At 34.0% G+C, this 17,558-nt stretch overlaps 3 protein-coding genes and 1 pseudogene across 4 annotated transcripts in view; 2 read left to right on the top strand and 2 right to left on the bottom strand.

The window, feature by feature from the left end:
* The first annotated feature begins 3,067 nt into the window (after positions 1–3,067).
* LOC111471279 (WD repeat-containing protein 3-like) lies at positions 3,068–10,635 on the top strand. Of its 2 annotated transcripts, none has more exons than XM_023117005.1 (12): positions 3,068–3,444; positions 3,733–3,948; positions 4,444–5,565; positions 6,209–6,331; positions 6,937–7,118; positions 7,196–7,427; positions 7,546–7,755; positions 7,831–7,953; positions 8,360–8,428; positions 9,333–9,455; positions 9,994–10,044; positions 10,140–10,635. In XM_023117005.1, the coding sequence occupies exons 1-12, from the start codon at positions 3,211–3,213 to the stop codon at positions 10,275–10,277; spliced, it is 2,823 nt and encodes a 940-aa protein (XP_022972773.1). In that variant the 5' UTR covers positions 3,068–3,210; the 3' UTR covers positions 10,278–10,635. The 2 variants fall into 2 exon arrangements, with proteins under 2 accessions (XP_022972773.1, XP_022972772.1); XM_023117004.1 differs by having other exon boundaries at positions 3,069–3,444; positions 7,825–7,953.
* Positions 10,636–11,527: 892 nt separating this feature from the next.
* Positions 11,528–13,554, top strand: LOC111471284 (thaumatin-like protein 1). The gene is made up of 2 exons (XM_023117011.1): positions 11,528–11,612; positions 12,239–13,554. Exons 1-2 carry the CDS (start codon positions 11,558–11,560, stop codon positions 12,913–12,915), a joined length of 732 nt encoding a protein of 243 aa, XP_022972779.1. The 5' UTR covers positions 11,528–11,557; the 3' UTR covers positions 12,916–13,554.
* Positions 12,751–15,198, bottom strand: LOC111471285 (annotated as a pseudogene).
* A 943-nt stretch (positions 15,199–16,141) lies between these two features.
* The window catches only part of LOC111471281 (carotene epsilon-monooxygenase, chloroplastic), a 6,163-nt gene continuing 4,746 nt past the window's right edge, over positions 16,142–17,558 (bottom strand). Inside the window, exons 7-9 of the mRNA XM_023117006.1 lie at positions 17,346–17,428; positions 16,817–16,979; positions 16,142–16,408 (exon numbers count right to left, since the gene is read on the bottom strand). Of these exons, the coding sequence (XP_022972774.1) occupies positions 16,343–16,408; positions 16,817–16,979; positions 17,346–17,428 (312 nt within the window). The 3' untranslated portion in view covers positions 16,142–16,342. The remainder of the gene's footprint in view (positions 16,409–16,816; positions 16,980–17,345; positions 17,429–17,558) is intronic.

Raw genomic sequence — 17,558 nt, 5'->3', positions numbered from 1 at the left:
AAATAGAAACGAGCGAACCGCAACAATTTATGTTACTGAAAAAAATTCGGTAACCAGCCTTTATAATGATTGACATCATCGACTTTAAAAAAAGTTATAGGAAACAGTTTAATTAAAAAGAAAAATGAAGAATATTTTATTGATCTAAATAGTAATTAAAATTTTTTAAAATATTTTTTATTTCTACAAATTAATGTAGAAATTGGAAATTAAGAGAAAAATTGAAAAAAATATAATTTGTTTATATATATATATAATTATTTATTTGTGTGGATAATGTTTTAGCTGGTTTATGACATGGTGTGTGGCTTTCTCCGGAAAACATTTTTCATAAATATATATATATATATATATATATTATCCTACATTGTATTTAAATTTTGTCTGCTTCGATCTTTTAATTTAAAAAGTTATTTTAAAATATAGGAAAATCATAAGAAACAAACAACAAAGCTTAATAATAAATGTCAAATAAATTAAATTTTTGTATTAATATTTATTTCATTTAATTTGATGATAAATAAAACAATGATAAAAAAAAGTAATCCGACAAACTATCATCCAAATAACCACAATCTTATTATATATCATTTATTTATTTATTTATTTATAAATTAACGATTTTTTTAAATGGTTATTTAAAGAATAAAAAATAGGCTTGAAAATAAGAAAGTGCATTTTGAATATGCTTTTTACAATATGTTATTATATTCTTGAAAGTGCATTTTTAATCATTTATTTATTTATTTATTATACATTAAAAAAAAACCCGCAGAATAATTATACAAGAGGCTTGGATTATGTGGTGTAATTTTAGCCACGAATAAAAGGGCACATTTTTTTTATTATTTAAATCAAAATTTTCTCTCTCTCTCTCTTGATTATTATAATTGATTTATTTAATATTATGAAATATGCTAGAATTTAAATTAAAATATTACCGCCAAATCTTTAAATTTCATTTTATTAAAAAAAAAAACACATTTAATTATATTTTGGTCGGTTTTATTTACATTTTTTTATTCAGAAAACTGTGTTTATCTTATCTCTATTAATTATTTAAGAACATATTTAAATTCTTAATATAAAGCTTTTTATTTTTATTTTTATTTTGCATAAAAAATATATATTTTTTTTATCTCTAATACCAACTTTCTAAACCTAACCCACGATGTATTTTGGACATTTATGTGATGGGCAGGTGTTTAGATGTATTATTAAATAATTTAGAGTAGATTTTATAGGCCAAAAATAATTAATTTATTAAATTATTTATAAAAAAAGTTAATGTAAAAACCAAACTTTTATTTATTTATTAAATGATGAATTATTATTTCCCCTTAAACTTCTATCCCTCTCATATATTTTGGCTTGTAATTTTAAAATAAAATTTAAAATAATTTAGTTAAAATTTGAAAGGGCAGTCAAAATATACGGAAATAAAATTTGAAGGTAGGGAACATAAAGAATCAAGCCAGCCTGGCTTTTGCTTTTTTGTTGTTATATGGAAATGGAAATTAAAGTCTAAAGTTATTCGGAAAAAGGTCAAAATCAACCTCTATTTTGGTTCGAAATATTTTATGAAAAATTAAAATAAAAATCATCGAAAATTATATTCAAAATAAACAAATTATACTATTATGGAAGTTTGGTTGATCGAGTGATAATAGAGTCATAATCTTGTTAGGAATAACGAAGTCGAAAGATGGGTGGAGATTTGTAGACGTGCTACTCGAATACTATGTGATTTTAAATAGCTTTTCCATATTCCGATTTTACCCCTAACTCTTATTCAGGAACTTTTATTACGACAAATAGACTGACATAAATTTATTATACTTTTTGACTAAATCTGCAATATTGATTAAAGTCAAAAGAAGAGGGGTATTTATGAAAATTCTCATTTACGTTTCATTTGTCGTGTAGAAATGGGAGAGTTATACCGGGCCCTACGCTTGTGGGTGCGACGGATGGTCGGCGCTTGGACGGCTCTCAGTGGGCCCAATGCAAAACAATTAGAATTTTAATTTAATTCAAGTTTAATTTTAAATTAAAATTCGTAATGGGCCGGTGGCCCACGATTAAATAAGATTTTTGTGGAGGTGTTTTGGTTGGTTTATCCGATGTGGGACAATTGCAAATATTTTGCTCTCAATGTCGGCTGTCTTTTTGTTGGGTCACCACCAGCCACTCAAAAAATGAATTTATTTTACCAAATTGAATATAATTTAAATGGATTTAAGATTTAAAAAAATAAAAAATAAACATAAAACGTAATAAAAATTAATTTTTGTTTGGTCCAAAATACAATATTTTGATTAGGTGGATACCCGTTTATCAATTATTAATTATTTACATTTAAAATGATAATTAATACTTTAAGATGCTTTTATAATTTAATTTTTAGTATTGATTTGCACGTTATTTCTAGACCGATACATGCTTCAACTACATAGTTTTTGTTAATCTTAAAAGTATTAGAATACATGTTAATTATTACTGTTAACTGAATATAAAAAAAACTAAATCCTAAACCATTATATAAAAATTTTACTTGATCTTCACGTGACGTTAACGTATAAATTTAAAAACGAGACTTGGAAAAGAGAAAAAGATTGGTACCAATGTGGACGCTTTAAGTCGGAGGAGTAAAGTACATTATATTTATTAAAAAAATTAAAAGAGTGGAATGAATAAATAATATTTAATTTTTTAAATATGACCTCGATAAATCATTATTTAAAATTTTATTAAAATTATTTATTTGAGAATTATTATTGATATTGACCGTAAAATAAACTAAAAAATAAATTAAATTAAAGAAAATTTTGTATAAAAAAACTGAATTGAGCTTTATTTCAAAAGTAAGGCCAACTAGGCCCAATAAAAAGCCCAATCCAAAACTAAGAAACCAAAATGGGCTTAGAGTATTTTTAATTTTTTTTTACATTTATTTTAAGTTGAAAGATATTAATGATTTTTTTTTTAAATAAAATATAAATTGTAGAGTATTTTTATTCGTGTAACGTAGTTATTCCCCGTAGTTATAACCCGACTAAACCCTCATAGCATTAGTCGTCTCTTTTCCAAAACCCCGCCCTTTCTCTTTCTTCTCGCTTCGCACGCCTGCACGCCAGCCCCTTGCAGCCATAAGATTGTCGCCGCATTCTTCTTCACCTGATCGAATCCTCAGTTTTCCACGGCCTTTCAATGGTGAAGTCTTACCTCCGATATGAGCCTGCGGCGGCTTTCGGAGTGATCGTCTCCGTCGATTCCAATATTACCTACGATAGTTCCGGAAAGCACCTCATAGCTCCAGCTCTTGAAAAGATTGGAGTCTGGAATGTTCGTCAAGGTGTTTGCACTAAGAATTTAACACCCACTCAGTGCTCTCGTGGACCTTCTCTTGCTGTTACGTCCGTCGCCTCCGCTCTGTCTTCTCTGGTAATGCTGTTGTTGTCCTTTTCTTGCGTAATTCCAGACTTAATTGAGAAAATAGTATTGGATTTCTAGAGTTTGAGATTGCTTCTACAGAATTTGGTGTCAAGCATGTCAAACGAGCACAGGACCTGAATTCACTCACCGTTATTCTCGTTATTCATGTTATAATTAGTAAGAACTGGATGGAAGTTCGCTGCCATTTATAAACAAATCAGTATTTTGCAGCTGCCTGACTTTCAATAAAGGAAATGTTGAATTTCCACTTCATTTATTTATTTTTTATTATTACAGATTGCCAGTGGATATGGTAATGGTAGTATAAGAATTTGGGATACTGAAAAAGGAACCTGTGAGACTACTTTACATGGACATAAAGGGGCTGTTACCGTCCTTAGGTACAACAAGCTTGGTTCCATGCTTGCATCTGGAAGCAAAGATAACGATGTTATACTATGGGATGCTGTTGGTGAGACGGGTCTTTTTCGCCTTCGTGGCCATCGTGATCAGGTTGACAACTATTACATTTTGATCATAGTTTTTTTTTTTTTTTCCTTTGATCCTCAGATAAAAAGAATAATTTCCATTATCTAGTTAAACTTGGTACTCTGAAGTTAGAGCTCAAGTCTTCAACGGCTTTCCCTTTTCGATCTTGTGGATTTTTCTGAGTGGCAAATATTGTATAACCTCCCGTTTATTTTGTTGTGCCCATATTACCAAAAATTCGTACGTGCCACAAACTTGTCCAACAACAAAATTTTGTTAAATTCAGAAACCACTCAACTAGGGATACTTGGCCTCTTCCTTTCATTCAATTTAAGTCTGATTTAGTTGATTAGTGTAGTAACTATATAGTTTATGTGTCGAAGGATTCCGCCACACCCCCATCTTTTTAGGCCTGAAGTTGATCACCACCTTCTTGCATGTGTAAATCATATAAAAGGCCTGTCATTTTCACAGCTATTTTTTTTGTCCATTAATGTCTTATCCTTATTCTTTGTGCAGGTAACTGATTTGGTATTTCTAGATTCAAGTAAAAAACTCGTTAGTTCTTCCAAAGACAAGTTTTTAAGGGTCTGGAATCTTGATACACAGCATTGTATGCAAATAGTTGGTGGGCATCATAGTGAAATTTGGTCAATGGACATTGATCCTGATGAACGGTTTTTAGTAACTGGATCTGCTGATCAAGAACTTCGGTTTTTCACAACTAAACATGATTGGGTGGATGGTAAATCTGTTGATGAATCAAATACAAATGGAACCGAGAAGGATAAAGATCAATTCACTAAAAGTAAATGGGAAGTTCTAAAACAGTTTGGTGAAATTATGCGACAAAGTAAGGATAGAGTTGCTACTGTGAGGTTTAACAAGTCAGGAAATTTGTTGGCCTGTCAAGTGGCAGGAAAGACTGTCGAGTTATTCCATGTCTTGGATGAAAATGAAGCTAAGCGTAAAGCAAAACGTCGCATTAATCGGAAGAAAGGAAAGAAAGCTGGAAAGGGAGAACATGATGTAATAGAAAATGGAGACACAAATCACGCTATTGGAGAAGAAGGAAGTGGCACCACGATTACTGTTTCTGATGTCTTTAAGCTACTCCACACAATCCGGGCTTCCAAGAAAATTTGTTCCCTTTCTTTCTGTCCCTCGATTTCAAAAAATTCGCTGTCCATATTAACATTATCTTTGAATAATAATTTATTAGAAGTTTATTCAGTTGAAAGCAGTGCAGTTACGAAATTGCATTCTATTGAACTCCAGGGGCACCGTTCTGATGTCAGAAGTGTAACACTTAGCTCGGATAATTCACTTTTGATGTCCACTAGTCACAATGCTGTAAAAATTTGGAATCCAAGTACTGGATCTTGCCTTCGTACTATTGATTCTGGATATGGGCTTTGTGGTTTAATCATTCCTCAAAACAAGTATGCACTCGTTGGAAATAAAAGTGGGGGGATAGAAATACTGGACATCGCAAGTGGCAGTTGCATCGAAGTTGTTGAAGCTCATGGTGGATCTATACGTTCAATTGTAGCTCTACCAAATGAAAATGAATTTGTCACAGCTAGTGCTGACCATGACATTAAGTTTTGGGAGTACCAAATTGAGAAAAAATCGGATCAAGTATGTTATACTTTTTTCATCTCTCAGGATCTCCCCATATTCCCTTTTTGACTTCAAGAAAGTTCTTATAACGATGATTGCTATTTTTTTTTATGACAAAATAAAACTTGTTTTGTGGGAATAAGATGGGTCTTGCCCTGAAGTAGTATGGTGCTATGCAATGACTACTCTGAGATGTTACCTTCTAGGTAGTTTGTATTTAATGAAGAATCCAATTTTGTTTTGGTATGTTTTATGAATTTTAGATCTGATTTAATATCTTTTCAATTCAGAGATATTTTACCGCCCGGATTGTAAGATTTTGGATTCCCGGAGTAGATGGTTTTGAAAGGACTATCCATGAAATAGACTTGTGGTAGACATTTTAATTTTCTTTACTAACACATTTTAGCCTTGTCCTTAAATTGACCTATGCCAATGTTTTTTGCTGCTTTATACTTGGGTTTAGTAGAACTCAGACATTTAGATTTTTTTTTTTGGTTGATGAATTGTTTAATTCATTGAAGAAGTCGCATTTAATTTCTTCCTGTAATTGATTTCCGCTGTATGTACTAATTCAATTTGAAGTGTGGTTTTGGTCATCATTATAAAATCTATGTTCTTTTAAGGGTTATGATTTTCTAATGATGTTATCTGATTACAGAACCCTAGAACCCTTACGATAACCTTTGTGAGGAGCATGAAGATGAACGATGATGTCCTTTCCGCTGCTGTTAGTCCTGATGCCAAATATCTTGCTGCAGCACTGTTGGATTCCACGGTGAAGGTGAAGTTATCCTTGCCATGTTGAATTTGTACATTTTATTTTACCAGAGTGATCACGAGCCCATGAAAATCCCTTGTTCATGTTGTACAACAAGCTACTATTGTGCGTTTGTATTCAGGTTCTTGAGTATTGCTTTTGATGTAGCATGAATTTTTACTTGGAAATAGTTGTGAGGGAGGTGATTTTTACATTTCTTCCCACCAGGCTTTGTTCATTTTCTAGTAATACAAGTCAAGTCACCCTTTGTCATGTGGTACTGTTAATGACTTTGTGCTGCCTGCAATCTCATTCATTTTGTAGTAATCTGGATTTCCCTAATAAGGTTGCCTTTGCCCTTTGAGCTGGGATATTTTGGTAGGGTACCTAAGTAGCTTATACTATTTGACCTTGAGTTAAGTATCTCACTTAACAAGAATTTATAGTCAGTAGGATTTATATTATGAGCCAAGTCATATTTTACCTCATTTTCACTGAAACAGTTTTTTTTATTCTTGACTAGTATATCTACCACACTCTTATAAAACAAAATTAAAGGTATTTCTACTTGACTGCTTCAAGCTTGTTGATAATCTTTTTAATGAATGCCCGTGTTCTCTCCATTTTAGGTCTTCTTTATGGATACCTTCAAAGTTTTCCGTACTTTATATGGTCACAAGCTACCTGTGCTATGTATGGATATCTCATCAGATGGAGATTTGTTAGTGACTGGATCTGCGGATAAAAATTTGAAGATTTGGGGTTTGGACTTTGGTGACTGTCACAAGTCTATTTTCGCCCATTCTGATAGGTGATGCATTGAACATAAATGCTTTAATGTTTAAAAATGTTGCCAAATGATTGCTGATTACAGTTTTCTGGTTACAGTGTCATGGCTGTTCAATTTGTAAAGAAAACTCACTACGTATTCAGTGTTGGAAAGGATCGTCTTGTAAAGTATTGGGATGCTGACAAATTTGAGTTACTTTTAACACTTGAGGGACATCATGCTGATGTTTGGTGTCTTGCTATCAGCAACCGTGGTGATTTCATAGTTACTGGATCTCATGATCGATCCATACGTTGCTGGGATCGAACGGAAGAACCATTTTTCATAGAGGTGCAGTCAATTATTTCTTCTTGAGTATCATTGATATTCAATTAATGTCATTGCTCAGCATGCTCTTATAATAATAACAGACAATTCTTATATCGGTAGATTTTCCTTTAAATTTCAGGAAGAGAAAGAAAAACGATTGGAAGCAATGTTTGAGTCCGACCTTGACAATGCATTTGAGAATAGGTATATGCCCAATGAAGAAGTTCCAGAGGAGGGTGCGGTTGCTTTGGCCGGGAAAAAAACTCAAGAGACTATTTCGGCCACAGACTTGATTATTGATGCTCTAGACATGGCAGAGGCAGAAATCAAACGTATATCTGAATATGAGGTATGTTAATTTTTAACAAGTTTCATCATTTTTAATTTATTCAAGTTTGATTTAATCTTTCATATTTAGGAGGAGAAAATAAATGGGAGAGCTTCTCGTTTTGAGCCAAATGTTCTAATGCTTGGCCTCTCGCCATCTGAATACGTTCTTCGTGCACTTTCAAATGTTCACACAAATGATTTAGAGCAGACATTACTGGTAAGATATCAACTAAATATGCTCAGTTTCATTAATGCAAATTTTCCATGCTAGTTCTTCACGAAAGAAGTGCATTGCCATTTCTCTTAAAATTTCCATTGTTGTCTCATCTTAAAATTATACTGATGATTTATATCCACTCTCAAACCTGTGATTTATGTAATATAAATACTCTTATGCATATGCTCCTGCTAAGCTAGAATGTGTATGTGTTATTGCATATTTTTTTGCTTATTTCTTTGAGTTGCTTTTTCACGTTATATGGTTTTCCAAAATGGACCGGAGATTGATATTTCTTGGCGCTTGTACCTCATGGTTCATCTCCCGGTGGTTGCAATTTCTAGTTTCAACCTTGAATTCAGGTATTCAGTATTGAAAGCCTCATTGCTATTTTGTTTCTCTACAGGCTTTACCATTCTCAGATTCTCTGAAGCTACTATCTTACTTAAAAGATTGGACATCCAAACCCGACAAGGTAGACCTAGCTGCAGTTAGATTAGTCTGATTATGTACTGATACCTGGTTTTTTTAATAGACAATAACATACTGTTCTGTTAGTCAGTCCTTCTAACACATTCTTTTTGTACTTAATGCGTTCTTCTTTTCACTTCATTTGATTGGTAGAATCCAGTAAGAATTGGATTTTAATCATCATCAAAATGAGGTTTTTAGAATATCTCCATAAATCTGTTGAAAGGCCCTTTGATTACCTTCTTTTTTCTGCTCTTGGTATGTTCATATATTATCTTAAGGTTTTATAGGAAATGTACGAATGATAAGGTGAAAGAACGAGAGGTGATATTGCATGGACGAAATTACTAATACTCATAGAGTAAAGACACTCAATGAGTTACTCCACTGTGTTACTTGAAGTGTTTATATATATTCATTTTTTACCGCCCTTATGTGTGATTTCATTTTTGTTTACTATAGAAGACATTCTTGGGATAATCTTCGCCATGTACTTTATTTCTTCTAATGATGAATAATGCTGTGTTTGTTTAGATTAGCTGACTTTTGCACACCCATAAATCTAATGGCTTGCATAATCTTTCTGCTCATTGGCAGAGAAAAATACATGTTACCTGTCTTTGCTAATCTTCTAGATTGCGTTCTGTGAAGCTTGTGTTTCTTGGTCATCACCACCTAATATGAAACTTGAGATTTCTGGAAAGCCTTGCATAATAAATTGGACTTCATTATAATTTTTTATTTTATTTTATTTGTTAAATATGATAAAAGTCTGGCATTTGTGTGATTACTTGTGGGATATCACCATACCTGGGCGCCACATCAAGTTATAATTTTATCAGCGTAGTTGGTACTATTCTACAAATGATCTTGATATTAATTCGTGCTTATTTACGTGCTATCTGCAGGTTGAGCTCATTTGCAGGATATCTACAGTTTTGTTGCAGACACACCACAATCAACTTGTTACCACCCCTGCGGCAAGACCTGCATTAACTATTCTAAAAGACATTCTTTATGCTAGAATCAAGGTACTTCTGCAATTAGTTATAATGTTTTATACATGTTCTTTCCCTCTAATTTTCTCATTCTTATGGCCTCATTTAGAATTTCCAGATTAATGGTCGGTAAATATTCTATTACGGTTTGCACTTCATTCTAGAGGACCTACCTTGTCAGGAAAAATCACTTTTTTGTTTCTTGCTATGAGATCCAATTTTAAGCAATGGTATTAAGGGAGTAAAATTACAAAAAGAAACCGGGCCCAATCCATTGGGGACCATAAAGAAAGAAGAGAAAAATTACAAAAAATGAGCTGATCGTGAGAAGAGTGCAATTACAATTGAAAGTTTAAGGGAGTAAACACTCCGAAGAAGACTTGAAATGCACGTGAGCCAAATTTCCTCCCTTGATATGTTAAAACCCTAAAATTTAGGTTTTAGTGGTGGTTGCTATTACAAACAATTGTGAGAATTCTGATCCCTAAATTTCTATGCTATTTAATTGCCCATACAATTTAGCATGTGTTTGTATGTGCTTCGTTGACAAGATGAATCTCTAATGTCTTAGGAATGCAAAGACACCATTGGTTTCAACTTAGCAGCAATGGATCATCTCAAGGTTTGTATTTCAGTTTACAATCCTTTCCAATTGATTGCCGTGATGAGCCATCATCATTTATTATAATGTCGGATAATTTCTTTTGTCCATTTCAGCAACTACTTTCCATGAGATCTGACGCACTATTTCTAGATGCTAAATTGAAGTTGCAAGAAATTCGATCCCAGAATTCAAAGCGTTTGGAGACGAGAACAGATATGAGACAAGGAAAGAGAAAGAAGAAGAACAAGTAAATCCACTGACCCACTTGATTGGGTATAAGCTAACTTCTAGTTGTTACTTGGCACTTTGTGTGGAATGGAATGGGTGCAGTTCTGCAGGAAGATACAGAGATTGTTAGATTATATAGCTCACTAAGATCACAATGTATTTGGTATCTGCCAATGGACTAGCGCGTTCAAGCTCTTACTCTATTGCAGCTGCGAGCTTCGAGAGGTTCAAAATGGCCATACGCATACCCAAAATCGACACAAAGTTGACATTGAGGAAAGCCAGTAAGATATCCTTATCAATTTTGATCTTACTATTACAGGAGCACGCAATTGTACAATTTTGTTATTACAGGCTAAACTTGATAGGATATGTAACTAGTTAAAACATATATTTTTTTAATTAATAATTTTTATAACTATTTTTATGTTAGTTAATAATTAAAATTATGCTACAATGATTGATAACTAAAATATAAATTAATTTATAGAAGAATTTGAAAATTTTTGCATTTTTTTTTTAAATTATAGTTTTCAAAATTAAATTATATAAAGAATATTTTTTTAGATATAAGGTTATAAAATTTTATTTTTTTAAAAAATGACAGAAAAATATATTTGTTAAAAGCTGTATAGAAAGTTGCATTTAAAAAAAAAAAAATTAATCATTAACAAAGCACTAGCCGTTTTATATAATTTTTTTTTTTATAATTCTATTTATGTATTTATGTTTAAGAACTTTTTTTTTTGTTCTATATTGAAAAAGATTATAGAATTACGTGAAGCATTAAATCAAGATCATCCATAAATTACAAAATCAAATTATAGAAAACTATTAATAAATACTTAACACAATTTCATTAAAAAAATATATAAATTGAGTAGATTTTTTTCCCAATAAAATGATATGCTCAATCACAATTTTTAAATGTTATTCATGAAACTTCCCTAATATTTAAGACCTTAAATTAATAAAAATACCTATAAATTTATCTCAAATATTTTAAAATTTTCAAAAGTTTTAATACTATTTTTGAATTTTTAAACATATATATATATATAATTTTAAGAAAAATGTTCAAAAACTACCGTTTAATTTTTTTAATAAAAAATTAATGATATTTTTTAGATTTTTAAAAAAAAATTAAGACAATTGGGTAACTTTGAGTATTAATTGTTGAGAGTAAATGAATGGAATTTGCGGAATGATCTGCACTTAATTTTCATTCCTTTTTTAATTCCAAGCATTGGCCATATAAATTTCAGAAAATCTGTTCAACACAAAAACACAAATTCCTTCTTCAATGGCAATTCAAATCCATTTGTTTACACTTTCATTCATCCTCTTCTCCTTCTCAGGTAATATTCCCTTTTTTTTTTTTTTTTTGTTCTTTCACGTTCTTGTTTGGCTTTGATTCCTTTCATTACCGTTTATCATGTTAGATGAACATGACTCTCCACAATGATATGATATTGTCCACTTTGAGCATAAGCTCTCGTGGCTTTACTTTGGCCTTCTCGAAAAGTCCGATACAGAGATATAGTCCTTACTTATAAACCCTGGATCATTCCCTGAATTAGCCAATCATATCCCATGTTTTTTCGTGAGAATCTCTTAATTGTTTCAGAGCAATTAGAAAGAGATTATTTAACCGGTAAGAATTTAGGTGTGAGATACTTATCCAAAAGTTTTCGCAACTCAATCATGTATGATGGAGTCATCAAATATTTGACCTTTTCGAACTCTATTTGTAATTCACTATAGGCTCGAGAAACAAAGAGAAGATGCGTATGAACGAGATATACGACAATAAGAAGAGGAAAATGATTGAATAGCGGAACCCCCGAACATTTGGCGATCTCTTACGTGTCGATATATCTTTTATTGAAAAAGATCTAATATTTGCCTTCATTCAATAAAATGTTAAATATGATACTTGTGTTAAATAGGGATGGGTTTAACGGAATCAATAATTATGTTGCAGAAGTTTACACAGTAGAATTCGCGGTTCAAAACAATTGCAAGTTTCCAATTTGGCCGGGAGCCTTAACCGGTGCTGGCAGCCAATTGTCGACCACCGGCTTCGAAATACTCCCCGGATCGACACTGACGGTGACCACTTCTCCGCCGTGGTCGGGTAGGTTTTGGGCTCGAACTCATTGCTCCACAGATGCAACTGGGAAATTCTCTTGCGGAACCGGCGACTGTGGCAGTGGCCAAGTCACCTGCGACGGCGCCGGCGCAATTCCGCCGGCAAGCCTGCTTGAATTCACCATAGCACCAAACGGAGGCCGAGATTTCTTCGATATCAGCCTCGTCGATGGCTTCAACTTACCGGTTTCGGTGACGCCAATAGGCGGATCGAGTGAATGCAAATCGGTAATTTGTGCGGGAAATGTGAATGGGGTTTGTCCGCCGGAGTTAGCCGTTAAAGGGCAGGGTGGCGGTGTGATTGCTTGTAAAAGTGCTTGTTTGGGTTTGAATCGGCCGGAATATTGCTGCAGCGGCGGCTACGATCAGCCGCAAACCTGTCCGCCGACGAATTATTCAAAGATATTCAAAAATGAGTGCCCTGATGCTTATAGCTACGCCTACGATGATAAAACTAGCACGTTCACCTGCACGGGCGGAGCCAATTATGGCATCACTTTCTGTCCTTGATGGGTCCCACCAAGAAATGTAATTTACTTACTTTTTTTTTTAATAATTTAAATGATGAAATAAAATTATTAAAATTACACTATAATAATACCTAATTATACTCCAAATATTGGTTTGTGATATCCTACATTGGTTGGGGAGGAGAATGAGGAAACCTTTCACTAGCATATGTTTTTTAAAGTTTTGAGGGAAAGTTGAAAGGGAAAGCCGAAAGAGAATAATATCTACTGGCTGTAGGTTTTGGACCGTTACAAACAGTATCAAAGCCAGACATCGGGCGATGTGCCAACGAGGAGGCTATTCCCCGAAGGGAGTAGACACGAGGCGGTGTACCGGTAAGGACGCTAGGTTCCGAAGGGGGATGGATTTAGTGGCGGTCCCATATTGCGATTGGAGAAAGGAACGAATGTCAGCGAGGAAACTGGGCCCTAAAGAGGGTGAATTGTGATATCTTACATTGGTTGGAGAGAAAACAAAACACACATATAGGGTGTGAAAATGTTTCCTTAGTTGAGAAAACAATATCTACTATCAGTAGACTTGAGAAGTTACAATTAGTCTGACTTACCTTCTCTATGGCCACCTTAACCTCTAACCTCCTCACCTGAACCCCAAACTTCTCCTCTCCACCTTCATTCAAAGCCCACTTCGCCCCTGCACTCACTCCAATCCCAAGCACTTTCAGAGCCAGCTGCTCGTTTATGAACTGGTCCGCAAACAGAGGCCAAGTCAACAATGGCAGCCCACAACACACCCCTTCTAGCATCACACTAGCCCCACAATGGGTCAAGAACCCTCCAAGGGAAGGGTGCGATAGTATCAAAATCTGGGGAGCCCAACCCCAAATCAATACCCCTCTTCCTTAAATTCGATTTTCAAATCCAGTTTCAGATACCCATTTCGCCAATTCCTCTGAATTCTTCCCATTTCGAATTGCCCTTTTTGATGCACCCATAATATACGTAGAGAACAGAGCTTGGTTTCTGCGAATCCAGCCATTTTAAACATGAATGTTCATCTGATTTGTCAATGGCACCGTACTCTGTTTTTCATCTTCTTCAAACCCTCTGCGTATTTTGGCTCCATTTCTTCATGAGTGTTGAGAACAATCCCATATGAACACATTTCAGCTCTGCCTAAGAGGATTTGAAAATCTTTGAGGTTTTCAGAAATTGGGGTTGGGGAAATTTCTTAGAAGAAAAAATATTCAGAATTTTGAATGGAGAAGTAGACATATTTAATTTGTGAATTTTTTTTAATTATAATTAATCAATGGTTATATTTCATTTTCTAAAAAGATCTTTAATATACTTAAAGGTTTAAAAATATTTTTTACAAGTTAAAAACAAATTGTTTTTCTTACCTTTCAAAGATTTTTTTTTTTTTTTTTTTTTTTTTTGTTGCTCCATAATGAACCTTTGAACGATGTTGCATAAACTTAGAAATAATACCAACAAAAAATGCANCCCTTCAAAAATTTTTTTTTTTTTTTTTTTTTTTGCATAATTTGAGATTTTAATTTTACAAACTTTATATTATAAATCAGTTAGGGAATGTTCATTTTTTTTTGTATATTGGACATGATGTGATAACCTTGAAGATATATTCCATTTTCAAATACTGAAATTTCATTCTTTTAAGAGTAATGAGAAAAATGAATATCAAAGAATTAGGAGCCCTTTAGAAATTTGTCCTCAAAATGAGCATAAAAGAAACTCAATACATTTGCTAAAAGGATACATTGTTCTTCATTCTATCCCGATCTAAAGAGAACTTCGAAGAGAAAAATCTGAGTCGATCTGTTCGGAGGGGTTCCTGAATCCCAACATCACCAGAAAAATGTTCATCAAAAGATTCAGAGGAAAGTTTAGGAAAAGTATGCCAAAGGATGTTAGTTGCCCTTTCAATCTCCCACCTCTCAGGCTCTCACCTGACCTGCAGCAGCAGCAGAGGCATCGCCATGGAAAGAAGCCATCAGCAGCCACCCTGACTTCCTTCTCCGGCCACCGCCATCAGGGGCGGTGGGGTTCGTGCAAGTTTGAGAGGGGTTGATGATCAGGGATGTGGTTTGTTTATCAAGGCAATAGAAAAGGAAGAAATTATCTAAGGGAGTTTGTGGCCACTTGTTGTTCAAGAAAAGGCTGCAATTTTCAGCATCTTCCAAGGGATATGCTTTTGGCATTGGTATCCCCTTTTCCCCACACCCCATGATACTATACCAACTCATCTCCGTTGATGCTAAGCTAAGTTGCATCTTAGTGTACTAGTTTTATCTTTTCTTCTTTTTTATATTTTTGGAGAATTTTATGTAATCTATTGTGAGATCCCACATGATTGGAGAGGGAAATGAAACATTCTTTATAAGGGTGTGGAAACCTCTCTCTAACAGACGCGTTATAAAACTGTGAGACTGACAGTGATACATAACAGGCCAAAGCAGACAATATATAGTTTAGCAGTGGGCTTGGATTGTTACAAATGGTATCATAGCTAGACACCGAATAGTGTGCCCGCAAGAATGTTGGGCCTCCAAAGAGAATGGATTATGAGATCCCACTCGGTTGGAGAGAAGAATGAAACATTTTTTATAAGGGTGTGGAAACCTCTCCCAAATAGACATGTTTTAAACCCGTGAGGCTAACGGTGATACGTAACAATGGGCTTAGACGATTACAAATAGTATCAGAGTCAGGCATCAAGCGGTGCACCAGTGAGAACGTTGGTCCCCAAAGGGGGGTGGATCATGAGATCTCATATGTGTTGGAGAGGAGAACGAAACATTCCCCCTAACAAGGGTGTGGAAACTTTCCTCTAACATACGCATTTTAAAACCATGAGACTGACGACCATACGTAACGGGTGAAAGCAGACAATATCTACTAGTGGGATTGGACGATTAGATCTATAACTTCAAAATTTGTTTTCATGGCCATCTACAGGTTAGGACAGCCCATTCAAGAAGTTATTTTAAACTGATTGGGCTTGCTTTCCCTTTTGTTATAGCTTTCTTTTCTCTTTTCAACATGTGCCCATATTCATCTCTAGCCTGTCTTTACTCCCATTTCCACATGCACCCAACAAAAGTTGAGGCCACTTAAGGCTGTTCTTATCCTTGGGAGTAGGCCTTTTCTGTTTGATATGAATGTTCATAAATTTTGATGAATGGCTAGCACCCAACTCAAGCGAGTATGAGTTTGTTTTGGTTGATTTATTCAAACAAGAAATCCTATCAAGCGAGTTGGGCTATATCATAATATCATTCTCAAGCATCTTTTTACCACAGGAATCTAGATCAAATGATTCTTCAATATGTATCTATGATTAAGTGATTGTCTATAGACAAAAGAATCAGCACAGAATTTAAAAGAAGTAATTCTATCTTTTTTCTCTCAACTCCCTAACGTGAAATTATGTACATTTTCAACATTTACCTTGAAGCAGGGGTAGCTAATCTTGGGGTCATCTGCTTTTGGCTGAGTTTCATGTACAAACCCTGCATTTGCAATTAGCACTTATAAGTATCAATCTTTCATATAAACCATATTTTTCTACAATTTCACCCGCTATTCTACTAAGGAAAAATCATCAATATTACAAATAATCTTTCAAACATTAACAACAAGAAAAGAACAATACAATAATTCACAATTGATGTCTACAGAGTTTTGAAAATAAAATAAATTCATCTATGTTCTAAAAAAGACAATTCTCAAAAAAAATATTTATTATCTAGTTATAGTTTCATAAGTAATTATATAGCACAGCCAAGGATATTGAGAACACAATTCTAAAATCAATTGTTGAAATAATAATCGGAAGAAATCACAGGTACTACTCGGGATCCGAGCTCAAAATGTAGGAAAAAGTGTAGCAATGCAGGGATGAGTATAGTAAACATTACATTTGTTGTATGTATAGTTGCTCCAGTAGTCATCCCAATGGTCTGATCTGGAACCAGCTCGAAGTTCATATGCTGCAGAAAAATGGCAAGTGCAACTATAGCTTCAAGCAGGGCGAATTGATCGCCAACACACTTTCGGGGTCCTCCACTGAACGGAATAAATCTGTATTGTATGGTTTGGTCATTCAGGTCGATCAATTAGGAAGGATAATGAGGTAGCTAGGTCTGATGGCAGATCAAAACCATGCATCATTTAAAATGCAAGTAAAAAATGAAAGTGATCTAACTACTATGCTGTTCTTATAGTGCCACTAGTATCAAAAGTACCACCCACTGTTTTTCTTTTTTAAAGGAGTGTCTATTGCACCTGGACATTCAAAATGCCATCATTCGAGCCTATGAGCACGTCGTTAAAGAGGATAAGAAACTTGGGGTCAAGCAACTCACACCAAAGAAGACTATGACTGCCTGGAAGTGCCTTTTGTACTATTAAAACAGTGTAGTTTCCACACACAAATTGAATGTGTACCTGAAATCTGTATTGCTTTCGTTGGGCACGGGACCATCCAAGTCAAATCTTTCTGGTATAAACTCTTCTGCTCGTTCCCAAACCTTGAAACGTAAGTGAGAGTTACAATATTGTGCAAAGCACCACATAAAGCAAGAGCATGCTCAAATGTCCCTATGTTCAAAATATATATTCAAACTAGTAACAAAAAAAAAAAAAAAAAAAAAAAAAAAA

This window comes from Cucurbita maxima, unplaced genomic scaffold (assembly GCF_002738345.1).
Source record: "Cucurbita maxima cultivar Rimu unplaced genomic scaffold, Cmax_1.0 Cma_Scf00049, whole genome shotgun sequence".
NCBI classification, from domain to species: domain Eukaryota; kingdom Viridiplantae; phylum Streptophyta; class Magnoliopsida; order Cucurbitales; family Cucurbitaceae; genus Cucurbita; species Cucurbita maxima.
Note: the sequence above shows the minus strand (reverse complement) of the source record. Positions and strands in the feature narration are given on the sequence as shown.